Genomic DNA, 18,851 nt, shown 5'->3' on the forward strand with positions numbered 1-18,851 from the left:
AAAACCATTGCAGCCTCACAAAACCATTGCAGTGGCGCCATCTCGAGACCCGCGCGATCAGGGTTGGACAGGGTTAAAAAGCAATTTTCCTTCCGGCGGGATCGGACTGCAGGTGACCACGGTTACTCTATCGCCTACCTCGGTTTCGACAAAGCAATTCCGATTCAATCTTCGTTCGAACGGACCGACGATCGTGTCCGTGGAAAACGAGCGGCGAGGCTTGGCCGCCGCTCAACAGGAAGCGCACCTGAGCGCGCGAAAAATTGAACGAGATGCGAACGGTTCCAGGCCGAACGAACGGGCGCGGACCCGATTTCAAAGCGGCGCGTAAAGGAGATTGCCACTGTTTCATTGGCGCAATTATGCTGGTTTAGGGCGCATTATTGCGCTCTTCTTTATTCTTGAGCGGAGATGGGAAAAATTTCAATTTCGTTAACTGGGAAGTTGGTTATTTGGGATCAGTTTTAGCGGGAGAAAATTTGGATTATCATGGATGTGCATAGATGGTAATTTTAAGCGATAATTTCTATTTCAATTGTAATTATACGGAGGATAAAGGTTTATTTTATAAAATATATGTCAAGATATTAAAAATTTTGTTTGTTTATTTACATCGAACGCAAATACGATCCAACAACACTCAACCGAATCAACTTTGCCAAAGTATCAAAATTCCCCTAAAAAAAAAAAATCCCTCTTCTTCCCAAACACACTAAACTTCCCTCTCATCGCGCATGTGATATCGGATATACAATGTAAAAAATCGAAAAAAAAAAAAGAAAAAATCACCATCTCCCTGGAAAAATAAAAAAAAAAAAAACAATTTTACAAAAATTTCATTCCATGACGTCCATTTTCCGAGCTGGCGTACATTAAACCGAATGTCGATTGTTTCGAACGTTTCGTTCGGGGACTCGCGTGTATTTATCCAACCGGAATGGAAGAAAAGCGTGGTGAAAGAGCGCGTGGAAAAATCGGGACACGCACCGTTCGTCTACAATGGATCGCTTAGAGGAGAGCGGAGTCGTCAGCTGTCGCGATGATGTAGGCGACGTTTCGACCGTTATGATTGACAGTTTTATGGGGAACACCGAAGAACGTTTTTCGGATTTACGAGCAGAATGAAGTTTTATCGTCATACACGGGGGAAGGAAGGGGTCAAGCGTTACACGACGTTTTTTTGATGCTAATCGAAGCGTGATGCCGCGACAGAAGGTGGTTTCGGTACGCTTGTTCGTTGTTTGTTCGAATTAGGAAAGTAAATATTTGATACAGAATGAATATTTTTTTAAAGAAATTAACGGAGTGTTTGTGGAATTTTAATTTATCGAAATATCGATTTCTTTTCTTTATTCTCCTTCTTAAAAATCTCTGTCCGATTCTTCTCCTCGAATAAAGTAAGAATCAAAAGATTTTTGTAATTATCGTTAAATTAATCGTTGATAAGAGATTCTAATCGAAACAACTCTATCAATTTTGTTGCAACAATATAAAGAGACGAATTATTAGAAGAAGTATCTACAAAAAAAAATATTCCAAAATATTAAAATTTATTCCCTCGAGAGGGGAGGGTTAGGCATGGTCGATTCGAGCAAAATGGCGCGCGAAGAATGTCTCGAATAAGATCCTGCATGTAGATTCACTTTTATTGCGCCAACTTGAATTCGAGGCGGACGAAGGTTATAAATGTAAATTACTACTTTTGTTGTTTCGTTGCCAGCTGTGCGATCCCTGCGTGTATCCATCAGGAACAACAGGGGGTAAAATGATGAGCAGTACAAAGGGATGAAGAGGTTCGTGAAAACGAACTTGATATCGTATTTGTTTTGAAAAAATGGCGCTATTCTTTCTTTAATTGATTCTTTGAGAATCGAAGATCAAATACGATTGGTTGCTTTCAATTTTTTATATTAGCATTGTCAATCAATCGCATTTTTGAGATTCGTTATTTGAAAAATTGAAAGTAACGCGGTAAATAATAAAGTAATTGTATGTTGATTATTTTTGTAAGATCGTTTAATCTTTAATTGTGGTATTTAAGTATACCTTTTTGTCGAAGAGTATCATTTTCGTTCGTAAGAAGAATTTTTTATAGGGCCCTTTTCATTTTCATAGCTACTATAGATAATACTTGATCACTCTAAGAGTGTTTTAAAGTTTTCACTGCAACTTACTTCCTTCCATCGTGAAACTTTTGAAACTGACTTTAAAAGTTATTAGACACTATGATCAGAAACTTTAATATCATATAAAATTCCAGAAATTGTCAATTATATTACCTGTAATAAACTATTCCAACGGAGGGGAGAGGATAATATTACAGTAAAAATGATCCATTTAAAAAATAATTCAACCGTGAATGAATCATTTACCAAAGTTAAAAAAAAAATAAGCAATCTTTGCAATCTATCTACTATCGAAATATGCATTAAATATTAATAATTTAATAAATTTGAAATTATCAGTATTATAATTTACGAAATAAAAATTATGCAATAAAAATATAATCTAATTTTTCAGAAAATCATAATTTTCATGAAAATTCCTTGCTATATATAATAAATACATAGAGCAATTTATTTTCAGCGGAAGATCTCTTTGAGGTAGTGAAATCTACTCTCAGAGTTTCAACAATTTTCCACGTTTTTAAATACAATTTCGCCTGAAAATATTTTTTTAACAACAGAATAATAAAGAACGTTAAATTCGAACATTTTACACATTTAAAGTTTTGCTCTATTTCATACCATCATAAAGTTTATACGCATTTAAAAAACGATGAAAACCATTAAAACTTTAAATATTCATTTCACCCTCTCAAAGTGAACAAAAATTTGCATACATAATCTCCCGTTATATTATTTAAAACAATGCTTTTAAAACTTGAATCTAATACTGAAGATATTTTTATCGCCAATTCTTTTACTTCACTTTCACAACACCCTTTTTTAATTAAATCTAATATTTTTCCCAAGATGTATATTGCAATATTAAAAATTCTACACAAAAATTCTTTTATCCTTTGAATAAAATTAATAAAATCGAATCTATCATAACAAATATAATAATAAGATCCAATTCATTCTCAAATATATAAACGAGACGCAAAAACTTGCTCGTTCCAAAACAAACAGATATAATTAAAGATTCTACAGAGAGGAGCAGCTATCGAATCAAAATATACAATCACTCACCTCGCAGTTAGAATGACTGATGTTGCTCAAATTCAGCCTGAACACTTTGTCCCTGTAACAAACAGAAGAAGAGAAGAAAAATGAAATGAAAATCGAACGAACAATACAAGAATTTAATTCGGGAAACCGAAACCCACTCGTGCCGTATAAATTTTCGTTCCACGAGAGAGGATACATTACACTTTACGCTCGCCTTATCTACACCCACGGTTATGTACGGCTTGTGCGGGGGCGTGTGCCACTTTGCTTACGGCGTTTTGCCCCATGGTGGAACGCCACGGAGAATTTCTACGAGCATCGAAAAAAGGGTGGAGCAACACCCTCACCCTTCCTCGTCTTACTCCCTCTCCAAGGACCCCTAACTTTCTTTCGTTCGTTTCCGTTCCATCGCTTGCTTTTTATTAGGATTTCCTCCTTTGAGGCACGATCCGGCTTGTTCGGAGGATATCGAAGGAAAGGAGAAAAAAAAGAAATACGCGTGCACGGCCGTGTAATAAAGAACGAAGGTAACGAGGGATTTCCTTGGCAACTTTTTCCCCTGTTCAGCGAATACGACTCGCTCCCTCGGCCGGATTGCGGGGTAGGGTTAGAAAGAGAGATAGAGAGAGAGAATCATTTCATTAGTTAGAATGTTTTGCTGATGGTATGCAACAGGCTAATGTCCGTTGAAATAGATAGAGTATCATGGAGTTTCTATCGATGGTTAATTATTTATTCGATTGACAATTGATTGAAATATTTTTGATTTGAATATTTTATTTTTATTTATTTTTAGGTATCAACGAAATTGTTATTATATATTTCTGAAAAGCTATAATATTTATCTCCTTGCTTCTCTTCTCTTTTTTAGATATTATTTGATAAATAATATTTTGCAAACTGAAGAAAGTAAAGTATCGATAAAATAATGTATATTTATTTTCGTCCACAGTGTGAATATTTGTAATTCGTTCGAATTGATGAGATAGCGGATAAATTATTTTCCTCATTTCCCTTTATAGAAGGGAATAAAAATGTCACGATCTAAGATAATGACAATAAAAAAAAAAAGAAAAAAGAAAAGAAACTCGTCGTCTCGATGATCTCACACCAACCTTTTCACATTTGTGTAGGTGTGAACGACGTGTTCCTTTGAACGACTCATCGCCAGGGAATTTAGAACGATCGAAGAGCAAGCTGGTTCGATTACACAGAGCTCGTAGGCGTGTTTAATCTTCCACCACGTTTTCCCGATCTTCTTCCTAAAGATCCTACGAATCATTCGAAACGAGGAAACTCTCAGCCGGTTGACCCAGAAATTGGAAACACGAAGGAAGAGCTTTGAGTTTCCTTCCTTTCCTCCATAACCACGATATTTCAGGGAAAAGGTGATCTCAGGAGGCCTATAGTTTATCAATTTCAAAGACGAAATAATTGATATTGTAAAAGGATCGTACGCTCAATCTATCAACATCGATTCGAATTTCGTTATTCAAAAATTAATATTTTTTTCATTTAAATAAAGCTGTATAACCAAATCCTAACAACAATTGAGGAATAAATAATTTTTTCCTTTCATATTAAAGCCACGATTCTGAGACTATTCCTTTTTTTGCACAAAATAATCGTGCACATAATCGAAAAAGATACACTAAGAATATTTTATCCAAACCAAATATAATCCTCACAAACGTTGCACTTGTTACACAAAGTCTCGATTCGTAACCAATACCTATCCTGTTACATTTAATCGACCAAACACGAAAACAAAAGTATTTTCAAACGGAATGGCACGACGTAGCAAATCGTATTCACCCAGTTTCGAAACGTTTCGCAACATTAGCATCGGCATGACTTTATTCCAATAACCATTCATCATTGAATTTCGATCGGGGAAAGAGAAACGCGCCCGTTCGAATGGAATGCGAGGCAAGGGAGGGGAGAAGGAAAGGGAAATAAAAGGAAAGGAGAAGAAGAGAAAGGAAGAAATAAGGGTGAGAAAGGCGAGCCGACGTCGTCGTCGTCGTCGGTTCACCCTTCGAGCTTTCCTTCCTCATTCATCCTGTGCACGCCGGCGTGAAAAAGTAAATAGCGACGTGGAAAAACAAATCCGCAGTTTGGAATCCCGGCCGCGTCGACTTCTTCCATCTTGGAGAAGAGGAGAGAAGAGGAGAGGAGAGGAAGCTTCTCGAAGGGCTGAGGAGGAGCGGAGCAGGTGAATGGGAAAGGCGGGTCGTGAGCTCGTTGTACGTGCGAGCTCGAGAACGAAGGGTGGGAAAAAAATTTGTACGGGGAGCAATTTGCGGAGTTGATCGATGGCGGCGGGTGGGCGAATGTGAAGTCATCGTGTTCTCGAATTAAAGAAAAAAAAAAAGAAAAACCGCCCAGTCAGCTTCGAAATCAGCCGGACATCATCCACTGATTCTTCCAGTGAACAATTTTCTAACCTTCCCTCCCCCTAAATTCTCTAAAGTAACTCTACTTTCAGGAATTTCGATGGAATCGTTGTTGGATACGATTCTTTTCGCTGGTTGAATTCTTTTTTTGGGAGGAGAGAGAGTTGTTATAGATTCAGTTGAATTGCATAGATTCGTACAATTGATAGAATTAATAGAAATTGTCAAGAGAGACAATATGATGGAAATATTGGCATGCATGAAATTTGTACGTCTATTTGTTTGTAGATTTGGAAAACTATTTGTTGTAGACAGGGAAGAGCAAATATTTTTATAAATTGTTGATTTTTAATTTTTCAAAAGTGAATGCTTGGAAATAAATATCGAGAATTTTTAGAATAACAGAAGGGAATGATAGGAAATTTTCTCTCTTAATTCTAAGCAAACGGAAATACGACAGGAATGATAATTTTTAATTCGCTTTAACTTGCCGCATTAAGTGATGAACGATAAAGGAATAAATATTTCAAGGTGGTTGGAAGAGGAGGGGCTAAGCAACGTACTCGACAAACTTGGAAATCTGTTAGATAGTAAATCAGAAAAGCGTCCCTGTCTGACTTGGTGTTGCGCGTGATAGACAGCACCGACCCGCGATGCATTATCCGACGCGTCGAGATCCACTTCCCATCTTCTCCCTTAAATTTTCGATGGTGAAACGCGTGTCAAGAAAGAGGGATCGTTGCTATTAACACCGAAAATTCTGCCAAGAATAATAACGTAATGCGTCGATTTTAGTAATTTTTAAGATACGAATCAGACAAATGTAATCGTATCCTTTATATCTTATTATGATGATGATTGTATATAAAAATGGCACCAAAAATTAAGCTTTTAAACTTTCGACGATGCAGAATCTTGTGTATTGCGTGAAATATATATTTTTTTTTAATAGGATTATACAAGTTTAAAATTGAAGAAAGATATTTTATTATAGAAAGGCTAAGAGTATGGAAGAAAATTTATGGAACGATGTAAAGTTACAAAAATCTCTTAAATGAATCAATTTCAATTTGAGAGTAAATCATATTACGCTTCGAATCGATTGATTTCAAACAGAAAACTTATAAAATTGTCATTAATTAAAAATGAAGAAAGCTCGACTCTTTATTGAATTCCCTTCCATGATATATTTCTCTCCTGATTTTCAAGTATACACATTGATTAATCTAATAACTTTTGCTTGCTTAAAAGAAGAAAGAAAGGAAAAAAAAAAACTTGGAATTCTGTGTTCATGACTGAAACGATCCAATATTCTTCGTCGTAACTTAAAATCGTATGGCATATTAAAACCCTCGAACTAAAAGACTTTTATCTCACGCAATCTGAATATATACGAAAAATTTAATTCAAACTACGAACAGAATGGAATAAATTTTAAAAGAGATTTACGTCTACAAAGTTACGTCACAATAATAATTCTCTTCCTTTAGCAATGACAAATATACAATAACGAATTCCATCGATAGATCTCGAATTTTTACACAAATATATTATATTTTTACGTGAATAAATACAGAGTGTTCAGAAAATTAGTGATTCTTCGAGCTAACGTAAAACGAAAATAAATCGATCCTGTTTCAAGTTATGAAACATGCGAAATATCCTAAAATTTTTTGCAAGCAATGCAAAAGAGAATTTATTACAGAAATATCGTAGAAGATCCGCGTTAATCTAAGTTAAGAATGTGAAATATTTAGAAGACAAGAAAGCGAAGAATATTTAATAGTTCATTGAAACGATCACCACGGTCCCTGACAATATATCGATCCCAATCGATTCGTAGGTGTATTACGGCGTATCAATTGCCGAAACGCTCGACTCCGATCATGCATGAAATCTAATCACATCCGTCGGATTTCGATTGATTCACTAAATGCGTTTACCGTGTTTCCAGAATCGCGCCGCGCCGTTGCCCGTTTAATTATGTAAAATATAGCAGCAGCATCGCTTAACGTTATGTACTTGGACGGTGAGAATTTTAAATCGATTAAAATCGATTCTATTTATGCTCGAACCTGTGTGCAAATATATACATTAATTATCATTTTTGTTATTAGAATTTTCATCTCGTCCTCGTTGATGATGAATTTATAGAAAAAAAATATATATGTATTGCCATAATACAATTAGTATAAACTGAAAATTTTTAAGAATAAAAATTTCCAAAGTAAGACTATTATTTTGTGAAAATTGTTAAATCATTCCCCCAATGATTCTACACCGTTTCGAGATAATAGGTATTTTTAAACCGATCCAAGAGGATCGGAATAAATTTCCATTTGTTTCAAATGTAAAATTGATTTCTAGAATATTATCAAGTCTTACTTTCTATTAAGAGGTGTTCCTCGTGTACTTCTAACTCGATACACTAATAAGATATGTTGAATTAGAATAGACGAACCGTGACGAGCCGGGGTGAATTGGACTCTATTCGATGAACGAAGCGCAATGCATCTCATTATTCGAACGACAAAGGAGTTTCAAATTAGCTGTGCGAAACGGAATTACGCGATCGTATCACGAAGTTTTATGAACAGAATACTTATGTATAAATATATATTTCTCATTCTTAACAATTTTTTAATAATAAAATATATTTGCAACGTGTTATACTGAATTTATAACATCCCTTGATAAATCAAAATCTCCCCCCTTTGAATATTAGATCTAGAAAATTAATCAATCACACTATATCTCTATCGATCATTTAATTTTTACGATTTCAATCTTCTGTAATAATGAAAATTTGCAATTATGGTAAAACGATCATAATGATCTTTGAAGTGCATTAACACCGCACCCAATGTACGTGGAAATATCATTAGCTATCACTAACGTTTATAGTCAAGAAAAATGGAACTAATCGATATCATCTTTCCACGGCACTCCAATATCGATAGTAGAAGCACACGGCAAGATATTCGCATAATTTCAACGTCCAATATCATTGATGATATGCAAAAAGGACATTTAAATTTATCGCGAAATATATCTTAAAGACGGGGGAAAAAATCAAAAACAAAAAATAATTAGGGACCTCGACTCTTTAAACTCTTTGTGTGTAATTAAAAAAAAGATAATTTATAGATCAGAAGATTTAGACAATCCATCTTTATTTCATTAATAATAATCTAGTTGAATTTATATTTAAACTTTTGATTTATTTTATCTTTCGATATGGTGATCCCTAGGAAAAACGTAAAACATAAAGGTGTAAAAATAACCAAATATTGTTATTATTAACCGACTATAAACCTGTAAAAAATTTATTGAAATTTTAAGCTTAAATGATACCTTCTTTCTTAAAAAGAAGAAAAATAAACATTGATTCAGATTCAAGAAATAAAGAAAAAAGAACAAAAATCCCCAGATAACAAATAATTTCCATAAAATCTCACGAAAAATAGGTTAAGGATCCACAAGTTCCACAGGTTGCCAACACGAAAGTGATTCAAAGATTTCCGTGTCACGGCACCGTTCCGCGAAGATAAGATTCGAGTGTTTTGTATCGCGATATCCAAACCTCGATACTCGACCATCTCCTTTCCTTTTTTCCTCTTCTCGGTTATCATAACTCGGCCAGAAGTCTGATAATTGGAAGCGTTCAATTAGCGTGCTTTAATTGTGGAACGAACCTCAATGTAGACGTCGATTCTCCAACTACAATTAATGGGTATCACCTTTCTAATTAACGATGCCTCGAACATGATATCGATCCTGTGTCGACGATACAACCGAGCAAAAAGAGATTCATAAAGGACAAAGGGTGGAAGAAGAACCACGATCGGATTAGAAACATGTAGTGGAGGACAACGATCCGAGCAATTTGAAACCAATGTGTCGATTACACATTTTTCTCTTTTCATTTATCTTTTTATTTTCTTTCCTTCTCTCTTTTTCTTTTTAACTATTTTTCAGCTTTATCCATCCTTCTTCGTTTATTCTTATTTTCCCTTCACATGCACTTCATATTACTATTGATTAAAAAACTTGAGTATACGTGTTCTGAAATTTTCATCGATTATTTTTATTAACGTAAATGATATATGCGTGTCAATATGAAGATATTGATTATTTAATTGCTTATAAACAGAAGCTGTTGATTCCTCACCATATTTATCAAGTTTGGAGAAAGTTAGATAAATATTGACCACTATTATTTGCATGAAAAAGTGAAATGCTTGTGATTCTTGCACTGCTAGGAAAAATTTATTATCGTGGACAACCAGAAAGGACCAGAAAGATCGAAGGCATTATCGAGCAATTTATTTTGACGTATTGATTTAACTCCATCACCCTTTAGCTCCATTATTCGCAATGAAAGCGTTTATCCCTTTTATTTTTCATTCCATCGACACGTTGTGTTGCCTTGTGTTTTTATGAAATTCGATCCGGCCGCGAAAACATTTCGTTTTCCTTTTTCGTTTCGATCCTGGCATTGGAAAGCTGATCATAATTCACGGAGAAAAAATTCTTTGATGGCGTCACAAAGAATTAATTAGTTAGAATGACATATAAATATTCTTCTTTCTTTAATTTTCATATAATGAAAAATCAATTATAAGATTTCCTTTTCCTATTACTTCATCACTTTATATATTAATCGTTCATTTTCACCTCGACATCACAGAAGCAATATTTCCTTAAATTCCAAACCGTGAAGAATTAAAAGATTCTTCAGATTCTTTCAGGTAAATCGTGTAAAAATATTCAACAAAAGAAGAACAATCAAAAAATGAATTTAATAACAATTTCACGTCGATCGCAATTATATCCAAAAAAAAAAAAAACGATCCATCGATCCAGCAGCCATCGATCCATCCCTCGAAATCCAATTAACCAGGTGGCGGACGATTAACAGTATCGCTCGATCAGAAATTGCGCTCAATTCACGTTTACAAAGCACGCTCTTGATTCGAATTCGCCAGGTAACGCGCCGCCGTTTTATCCATGGCCTTTTAATTAAACTACTGCCTCCTCCCCCTCCCACGATAGAAGAGGGGGGGGAAGGGACGATCGAGCCTTCCGTCTGAAATCGAGAGTCACATCATCGAAACGGCGCGTTCTCGAGGATTATAGAGCTTAATCGTTTCGCATCATTGGAAAAGGAATGTCGGGATCGTTTTCCTTTTTGCGCGAGAATTCTTATCGGAATTCGATATTGCGGAAGGGCGTTTGACTGCGTGTGCAGGTGGAGATATAGAAGGGAAACGGGGCCATGGAACGTAGCCAGGAAACAGGGAAACGAATTCGAATAGAACCGTTTCGTTCTCATCTTGCTCTCCCTCCCTCGTTAGAAAATACAATTTATCGTAAGTAGCGTTTCTTTTTTTTCTTCTTCTTCTTCTTTTTCTTCTTTTTTTATTTGTCTCGTTACGAAGAAATAAACGGAGGATTCGTTGTTTTAAGAAGATTATACGATCTCTTATTCGATTTTCTCTCACCCCTTATCCGATACGATACGATGAATCGTAACTTTGCAATCCCCTCTCGCAATTCTGTGTGTGAAATTATTATTGAGCTCGTTTGGAGATGTTTGAATCTTTGAATTTATCGCGTTTGATTGTGGATCATGTGTTAAATAAAATAGAATTTTAAATATAAAGATCGTTTAAATAATAAGAAAAATTATAAATGATTTATTTATTTCTTTTCTTTTAAATCTAACAACGTAACCTTACGTATCTAATTTTTAATAATATAAAATAGAATAGTTATATGGTTATCTGTATATATTCTGGCAATATCATACGCGTAAAGAAGGATTTATTGTGACGTTAAATTTGATAATTCGTTCGTCAATGCGTTTTGGAATTCAATATCTACCAGTTGTCCCGGAATTACCTATTAGATTAGCATAATGCTATTTTATTGAGCATCGCCAGGATTAAACCTTCATTATCCGGACTGTTTAGCAAATGAACCACGCAAGTATCGATAAATACCTTAAATATAAACAAAATAAATTGTCTCTATCCCAACGTTTATTCGTATTTGTAATCCGAAACGTAACACGAATCCGATAAAATGGTTCTAATAATAATAAAATAGCAAATCCAAATCGAGTATCTTATCGATCTGTTATTGTAAAGTGAAATGTCCTGCTGTTAATAAAAAAAAATAATAGGATATATCGTATTCTTTCTTTAAATTCAATTTCTAATTATCCCTATCTATAAAATTTCAAAATTATTTCTCTTATATTTCTTAAAGAAGAAATATTTTCACTAATTTTATATAAAATATGAAGAAAACATAATCTAGGATATATTCTTGCTTTATGTATGTTATGTATCCTCACCCTTTACTTGCTATTGTAAGCTGGATAAATCATTCATCACGTAAACGTGTATTTTGCAATTTGTAAACTAAAACGTGTATTTTTCTTAAGTATTGATCTATTGCTTCATGCAATTTTCTATGTGCATATGTATATTTGTCTATTTTTATTTTCAATCACTTGAAACTTTTTCTTTAATATATCTTTTTTTTAAAATTAAAGCAATCATTTTTAATGTGTAATTCCAAATATAATCCAAAATATATTTATGCACATATATTTCACATTTTTATGAATATAAATGTAATAAGCGGATTTATACATTTATAGGAAATTTAAATGTATAAAATATACATATCAAAAAATACAAAATATTTTCCATCAAATTCCACTTCTCTAACTATATTCATAAAACTCTTAATCTCTGTATAAATATTCTAATAATTAAAAAAAAAAAAAAAAAAAAAAAAAAAAAATAGAAGAGTAAAAATTTTATATATCCAATTTTATTTTGGATATTTTTTATTTTGTATTTTTAATATATATCCGTTATTTTCTTCAATATGTATAAGTAAAAGTATAGCTTGCAGATGCATAAATATATCCACAATCTGGAAATGACTACAATGTTTCATCCAATTGTCAGAACACAATTCACAGATATAATTTTTTCTGTCACGATAAATACGTTACACAATTCCTTACACTGTCATCTCGTACGAAACACTCTCCTTCTCTCTATCTCTCTCCTATAGAAACATCTCTCAGACGTTGCCCTCGTGGCCCTCTCCATTACCAGAGCCGCGTAGCATTTTGCTGGCATTTACCAAATTAAGAAGGGAGGCGCACAAAAGAAAACGTGAGTGAATAGCCGACCGGATAGTAAAGCAGGGAGGGGAGGAAGAAAAGGTTGGAACCGAATCAAGAAATAATACTTGCGTAGTAATGATGCAACGTTCCCTGTCAAAACCTCTCTATCCACCACTGCAGAGAAAACAACCCTCTGTTCCACCCTCTCCACGATGACCTTCATTGTAAAGGAGAAACGACAGCTCGCTACAAGGATATTAGATTACCACCCTAATGGGAGGGGATAATGCAAGACATTTTTATTTTGCCGTTTAAATTGGCAACGAGAAAAAACAGATTATGACTGGAACCAATAATAGATTTTTTTTTTTTGAAACACGCAATTTTAAAATTTTATTGTAATTGTTCTGTTCCAATATTTTCTTTTTTTTTTATTTCTTTAATCGAAATGATGTAATGTAATAAGAATACAACTTTAATTAAACAATGGTGACAGAGAATGAAGATTAATATATATTTGATTAATGACATAACGTAATGCATTATTAAAAATAATGCTCAATAAAGCTCGAAGGATTAATCAAATAATGAAATCTCGTTGGATTAATCAATGGAGAGGGTGTATCAAGAGGTATCGATTACACGTGTCGCTTATATATATTTTTTTTCATTCTTTCGATTGTCAGGATTAATCGAGAGCGTTCTTTAAAAAAGTTCCAAAGGAATTTAATTCGCTCCTTCGTCTCTCGTCCCATCGTTTCTATCGTGCCCCGAAGGTTTCAGTAAATTACCTTTCTGCAAATTGAAACGTTTAGCAAACGAAACCTGGTCATCCCCTTCGTGTACAGAGGAACGATTCGGTACATAAACCTGGATGTATATATATATGTATATGTATATATGTATGTATCATTTCAGTGCTCGAGCTAAGAGTGCATGCAAATATAACTGGTCTGATTAGCAGTACACGTGGGTGGAACTTGTGCAAATATATCGTAACAACGATACACGAAAGAAATAATTGATTAATATTTGTTTAAACAGAAATGTCTTCGTGTTTTCGATCGATCGAATTTTGACGTGTTAATTAAAGAATAGTAATAAGAGGCATAAAAATTTTACAATGAGAAATTAAAATTAATCTATATCTGTTTATTATTAATCATTTCTTTCAATTTTTTAAAAATCAATTTTATTCTTCTTTTATTTATTCTCAAATCGTAAATTAAAAAAATTTGTTTAGATATATACATATATATATATATATATCATTCTTTATAAGATCCTTGTAATTATTCTTCGTTATTATAATTAATTCAAAAGATTTCATAACATTAATTTTTATAATTCACTAATACTTTTTTTTTTACCTCTTCATTTCAGTTAATCTTTTAATGGGAATAATATTATTAATTAATTAAAATGGAACAGGTACGTTCCGTAAAATTTTACCAAAAAAAACTCATCATAGAAAAACCAAAAATTTGAAATATCTCGCTACTAATACCAAAAAAAAAAAAAAAAAATACACATACGTATATACAAAAAAGACGGGCGCAATACGGGGACACGTATTTCATCCAGACAAAAATTTTTACACGATCGCACAAACAACAGCCTACTTTTTCCTACCGAAAACGAGCAAACTTTGGATGGAAATAATCTAAAACAGGACACAGCCCACCCCCTTCTATTATTCCTAACTCACACAGAGACACAGTTCGAGCTCACGAAACATTTCACGCGTGACCCAGTTACCCCCTCGAACGTAACGTTACTTTTCATTTCAATCCAGGGATAAATAACGACGAAATTGTTCCCTCCATACTATTTCTATATAAGGGCCACGGAATAAAAATCGATCGATGAAATAAGAAATAAAAAAAATACACGTGCAAAATATAAAAGGAAATACACGAAACAGGGCGGAATGGATACGGAATGATAATTCGTCTGCAATCAGCGGGGGCGATAATTATCATCGCGAATCTCCGTGTAATGCACAGAGATGTATTTCAAAACACGGATTATCCGATCGTTCGACGTCACACCGAGAAATTTAATCAATCGACGCCCTTCCACCAACCCTTCTCCCTCTCTCTCTTTCTCGCCGCGCACCGTGTAGAATTTTAATCACGAGAATCATAAAAATCCGTTTCGTGGCACGTACACACTTCGTTCCACGAGTTCCGCTTCCGCCCCCGCTTTGATGAAGCGCAACTTTTTATCGCGAGGATTTCCATCGCGCGACATTTTATTATGCGAGAGAAATAGGGGGAGGGAAACGACGAATAAGAAGGAGTAATACTTACATCGCGCCCACGTATAGGGCGTCCCTCTTACTGTCCAGGTACAGGGTCCTGTAATACAGCATCCCGCAGCTGAACTCCCTCACGTGTTCTGCAAGCAAATGTAAACAAATAGATTAAACGAAGAACGAGGAGGAGGAGGAGGAGAAGAGGAATTCATTTCTCTTCCTTGACGTGGATCGTTAGATTTTCATTATGACTTTTATAATAACGGGTGAGGCCGTTTTGCGGTTGAGGGGTTCGTTTCATTCCTCGCCGTCTTCTTTCCGTGGCAAAACCGACTTATATCGCGGTCGTAAAACTCGTTAGAATTACGGGACACGTAACGACGATGGGTGACGTTTCGGCCGGGTGCCGTTTTTATTACAGGAAACGGGGATCATGTGAGCATCGACGAATGGATCTCAGATATTACGTACATTATTGATCGATGATTTAATCAAGGAGGTTATTACTTAATCTCAAAATTCGTATGTTTTGTTGATGAATCGAGAAACTTATTTTCTTGGTGACGCTTCGTAAGGAAATGTAACAAGACAGGTTTAGTTATTTTTATAAGTTATTTTTCTTCGAGCATCGCAAAAGACGTTAATAATTAAAAAATGTTAAATACACATCTTTCTTAAACGAATAAATAAAATTATTTGAAGAGGGAGCATTTGATTTATAACAGCAAGAGCCGAGAGATACTTTTTTTATCTCGCTTCGAAGAGCAATGTTACGAGACTCGCCCCATTCGTGATCGTAAAATCAGGACAGCATTAATTCACGAGTGTCGTGTCGCGGTGAGAATGCGCGCAGTGAAACTGAAAATTTCACAGGGATCCGAAAGCGAGCGGCGAAGAAATCGTTTCGACCATAAATACGTCTCCGTTCGATATTTAAATAACTCGTTTAATAAATATCGAACTAATCCCGAGCGATGCAAATACGTCGAGGAAGAGATGGAAGAAAAAAAATGTCTCCCTTCTCGAAGCCAAGAATAGATCCCGAGACGAATAATAAATCGTGGAGAATCGCAGCCACGAATTCAACCACGCGGAAAGCTTCGAATTATACGATGCTGAAAAATTGGATTCATCACTTTCCTCTCCCTCTTCTTTTTATAAAGAAAAATACCTGTAAGATTGGGCGGGAGTGCACGGCCATTTTTCACAACATTAAGTCAAGCCGGCAATCATTTAGGAGCTGCGCGCAGCGCGCGCTTTCCGAGAGGGAAGGGATAGAAATAGAAGTCGAGGGGTTCGTTCGCGCCATCCTCTCTCTCTCTCTCTCTCTCTCTCCTCTTCCCAACAACCCCTTTTCAACCCTCTATCTCGTAGCCAGACACTGATCTGCTTAACATATGAAAGAGAGCCGCCCTTTCCTAAATATACTCGTTCTCCACTCTAGACTAACAGAGAGCGAACAATGCTATTTTATGCAGTATCAGAAGAGGGGGGAGGCTGACATCGAGCGAAAGGGGTCCAACTGTCGTTGTTGTGCACCTCTCATCTTTCTCCCGCGTGTTTACATCGACTCTCTCTCTCTCTCTCCGTTATCTATCTCCCTCGACGAAATACTGGTATGTAACGACGCAGACCTCCGATTAATACGAGGCTAACTCGAATCGATGTCCCATTCGTGGTCACAATGGTAACAATGGCACTTTTAGTACGAGAGTAATAGGTCGCGTTATCGCGTGTCCACCACTTGGTCGATTACGATTTTTAATTCGAATCGTGAACATTCGGTTGTCACGGGGATTTGGGAGTAAATATTGGAAATATTGTACGCTTTGAAATGTTTTCATATTCGGATAATGGTCGTATATCAATCGTATTGTGAGAAACAACGTAGAATTAAATCGATGGATATCGAAAATTTCTCTAATTATTAATACTCTTGCCTCTAAATTGAATCTTAATTAAAATTCACCAATCATCTAATGTATAACATCAATAATCGATAGTCCATGCGTATAATAAAATAAATAACCGTGTCTATAAAATTCTGCAAAAAAAAAAAAAAGAACACGATTCGAATCATTCGATGCAACGTTATTTGCAATCTACATTCCGAAACGCAACATTTCGAGGCAGCCAGCCCAGTTCGTTAGATCGGGAAGCGGATAAACCGCGTGGCCCAGGAGCAGACTGTCCCCCAGGGAAGACTGAAAATTTATATTCCCTCGCAAATACGGCGGTTCGTTTTTCCGGCTCGTCAGCGCGGCCCGTTCGCCGCGTTCGTCGCGCGCATTATTCTGATTTTATTGCCGCAATAAAATCGTATCGCCTCGCCTCGTGCACGGAAGATGATGGCTGCACCTGCACCTCGTTCGATCAGTTGACATAACTGGCCGAGTTCGTTCGTTCGTTCGTTTCGGGTGCTTACTATTTTCGGCGCGACCGTATATAAATCCGTATAATCGGTGATCTTCCGCGGTTGATTCGGCAAAACTTTTCCTCGAGTTCGTCCAAGTTTGTTCAGCTACGTGTCGTGGGTAATTGCGGTTCACTCGGAACGAGTGCGTACATCGCTGTGGAAAATTAATTTTGCTCGCGCATAAAGAGGAGTCATGGCGAGGGACATCTATTTCCGTTCTCTCATTCAGAAACTTTATGGAGTTTATGGTCGAATGGAAAACAGCAGAAGTGAAAAATCCGAGTATTTCGTACTCCACGATTGTGAGTGAAAAGATTATTGTGTATCGTGTAATTTTAATTTCGTTTTTGATTTTTCGAGAGATTATTGGATGGAAATATTTGAACACATTTCGAGTCAAGGAATTGTACAAGTTATTCTTTCAATATTGGCTTCATTATTATCATCCAAAGTAATTTTAATACTTTTATAATGTTTTTTATGTATACAAATTTTCTTTTCTAGATCATATAATTTTTATCAGAATTTATTCTTCGAGGATAAAATATTCTTTTGTTCTGCAATTTATATTTGTAAATGATCTCTTAGAAGTTAAATATGATCTATTCGTCAAAATAATTGTTAATCACGCGTCTCTTTCTCTTTTGAGTCTTTCGTTGTTTGCGTATTTATCGAGACAATAACGCGTTAAAGCGACAAATCGTTAAATCACTAATTGCCAAATATTTGCCAACGCCTTTGCTTGTTGAAATTTCTATGACTATTTAGTAGGTTAATTCACTGAATATCTCTAATCATGCAATTATAATCCAAATTCAAAGCTTTAATGATTCTACTGTATACAAATCTTTCGATTAACACGGTGTATAAATTGAAACAAAACTATATTATATAGATATAGATGACAATTCAGAGAAAGATTAAAAAAAAGAAGAAAAGAAAGGAGGAAAAATATCGTTCTAACTAATTGGCACCGTAAAATATAAAATAAATTTCAAGAATTTCGTGGAAAATATTATTTCAAATTCAAATTGAAATCAAAACGAGAAACTAAAATAAATGTTTGAAATTTTACCTATGGAAATTATGAATATATGAAAAAAAAAAATGAAATGAAAAATAACAACTGGATAATTCCAATCATAAAATTCACAATTTTATAATTTATAATTAGATGAAATTAGAAAAAATTCAAACTTATTAAATAACAAATTACAAATATCTTTCTTATAAGAAGAAAATTAATAAAAATAAAAAAAAAAATTGTTTTATTTCGACATTAAACGTAAAAATTGAATTAACCAAATACTTAATCATCCTTTTTCAAAAAAATATCTTAACTACTTTAACTATCCACTGTTGATTTATTCCTAATAAAAATCATCACTCGAGAAATATAAACTAAAGTTGTTAAAATATTCGCTTGCCACTTTCTCTTTCCTTTCCATCCTATTTTAAA

At 34.8% G+C, this 18,851-nt stretch overlaps 1 protein-coding gene across 3 annotated transcripts in view; it reads right to left on the bottom strand.

Annotated features, from left to right (window-relative positions):
- Positions 1–18,851, bottom strand: part of LOC408896 (semaphorin-2A) — a 503,815-nt gene that overhangs the window by 41,753 nt on the left and 443,211 nt on the right. For all 3 annotated transcript variants that reach the window (XM_016912661.2, XM_006562478.3, XM_392426.6), the window contains 2 exons: positions 15,032–15,119; positions 3,195–3,246 (listed from right to left, as the gene is read on the bottom strand). In XM_016912661.2, the coding sequence (XP_016768150.1) occupies positions 3,195–3,246; positions 15,032–15,119 (140 nt within the window). The remainder of the gene's footprint in view (positions 1–3,194; positions 3,247–15,031; positions 15,120–18,851) is intronic.

The sequence above is a fragment of the Apis mellifera genome, linkage group LG6 (genome assembly GCF_003254395.2).
Source record: "Apis mellifera strain DH4 linkage group LG6, Amel_HAv3.1, whole genome shotgun sequence".
In the NCBI taxonomy this organism is placed as follows: Eukaryota; Metazoa; Arthropoda; class Insecta; order Hymenoptera; family Apidae; genus Apis; species Apis mellifera.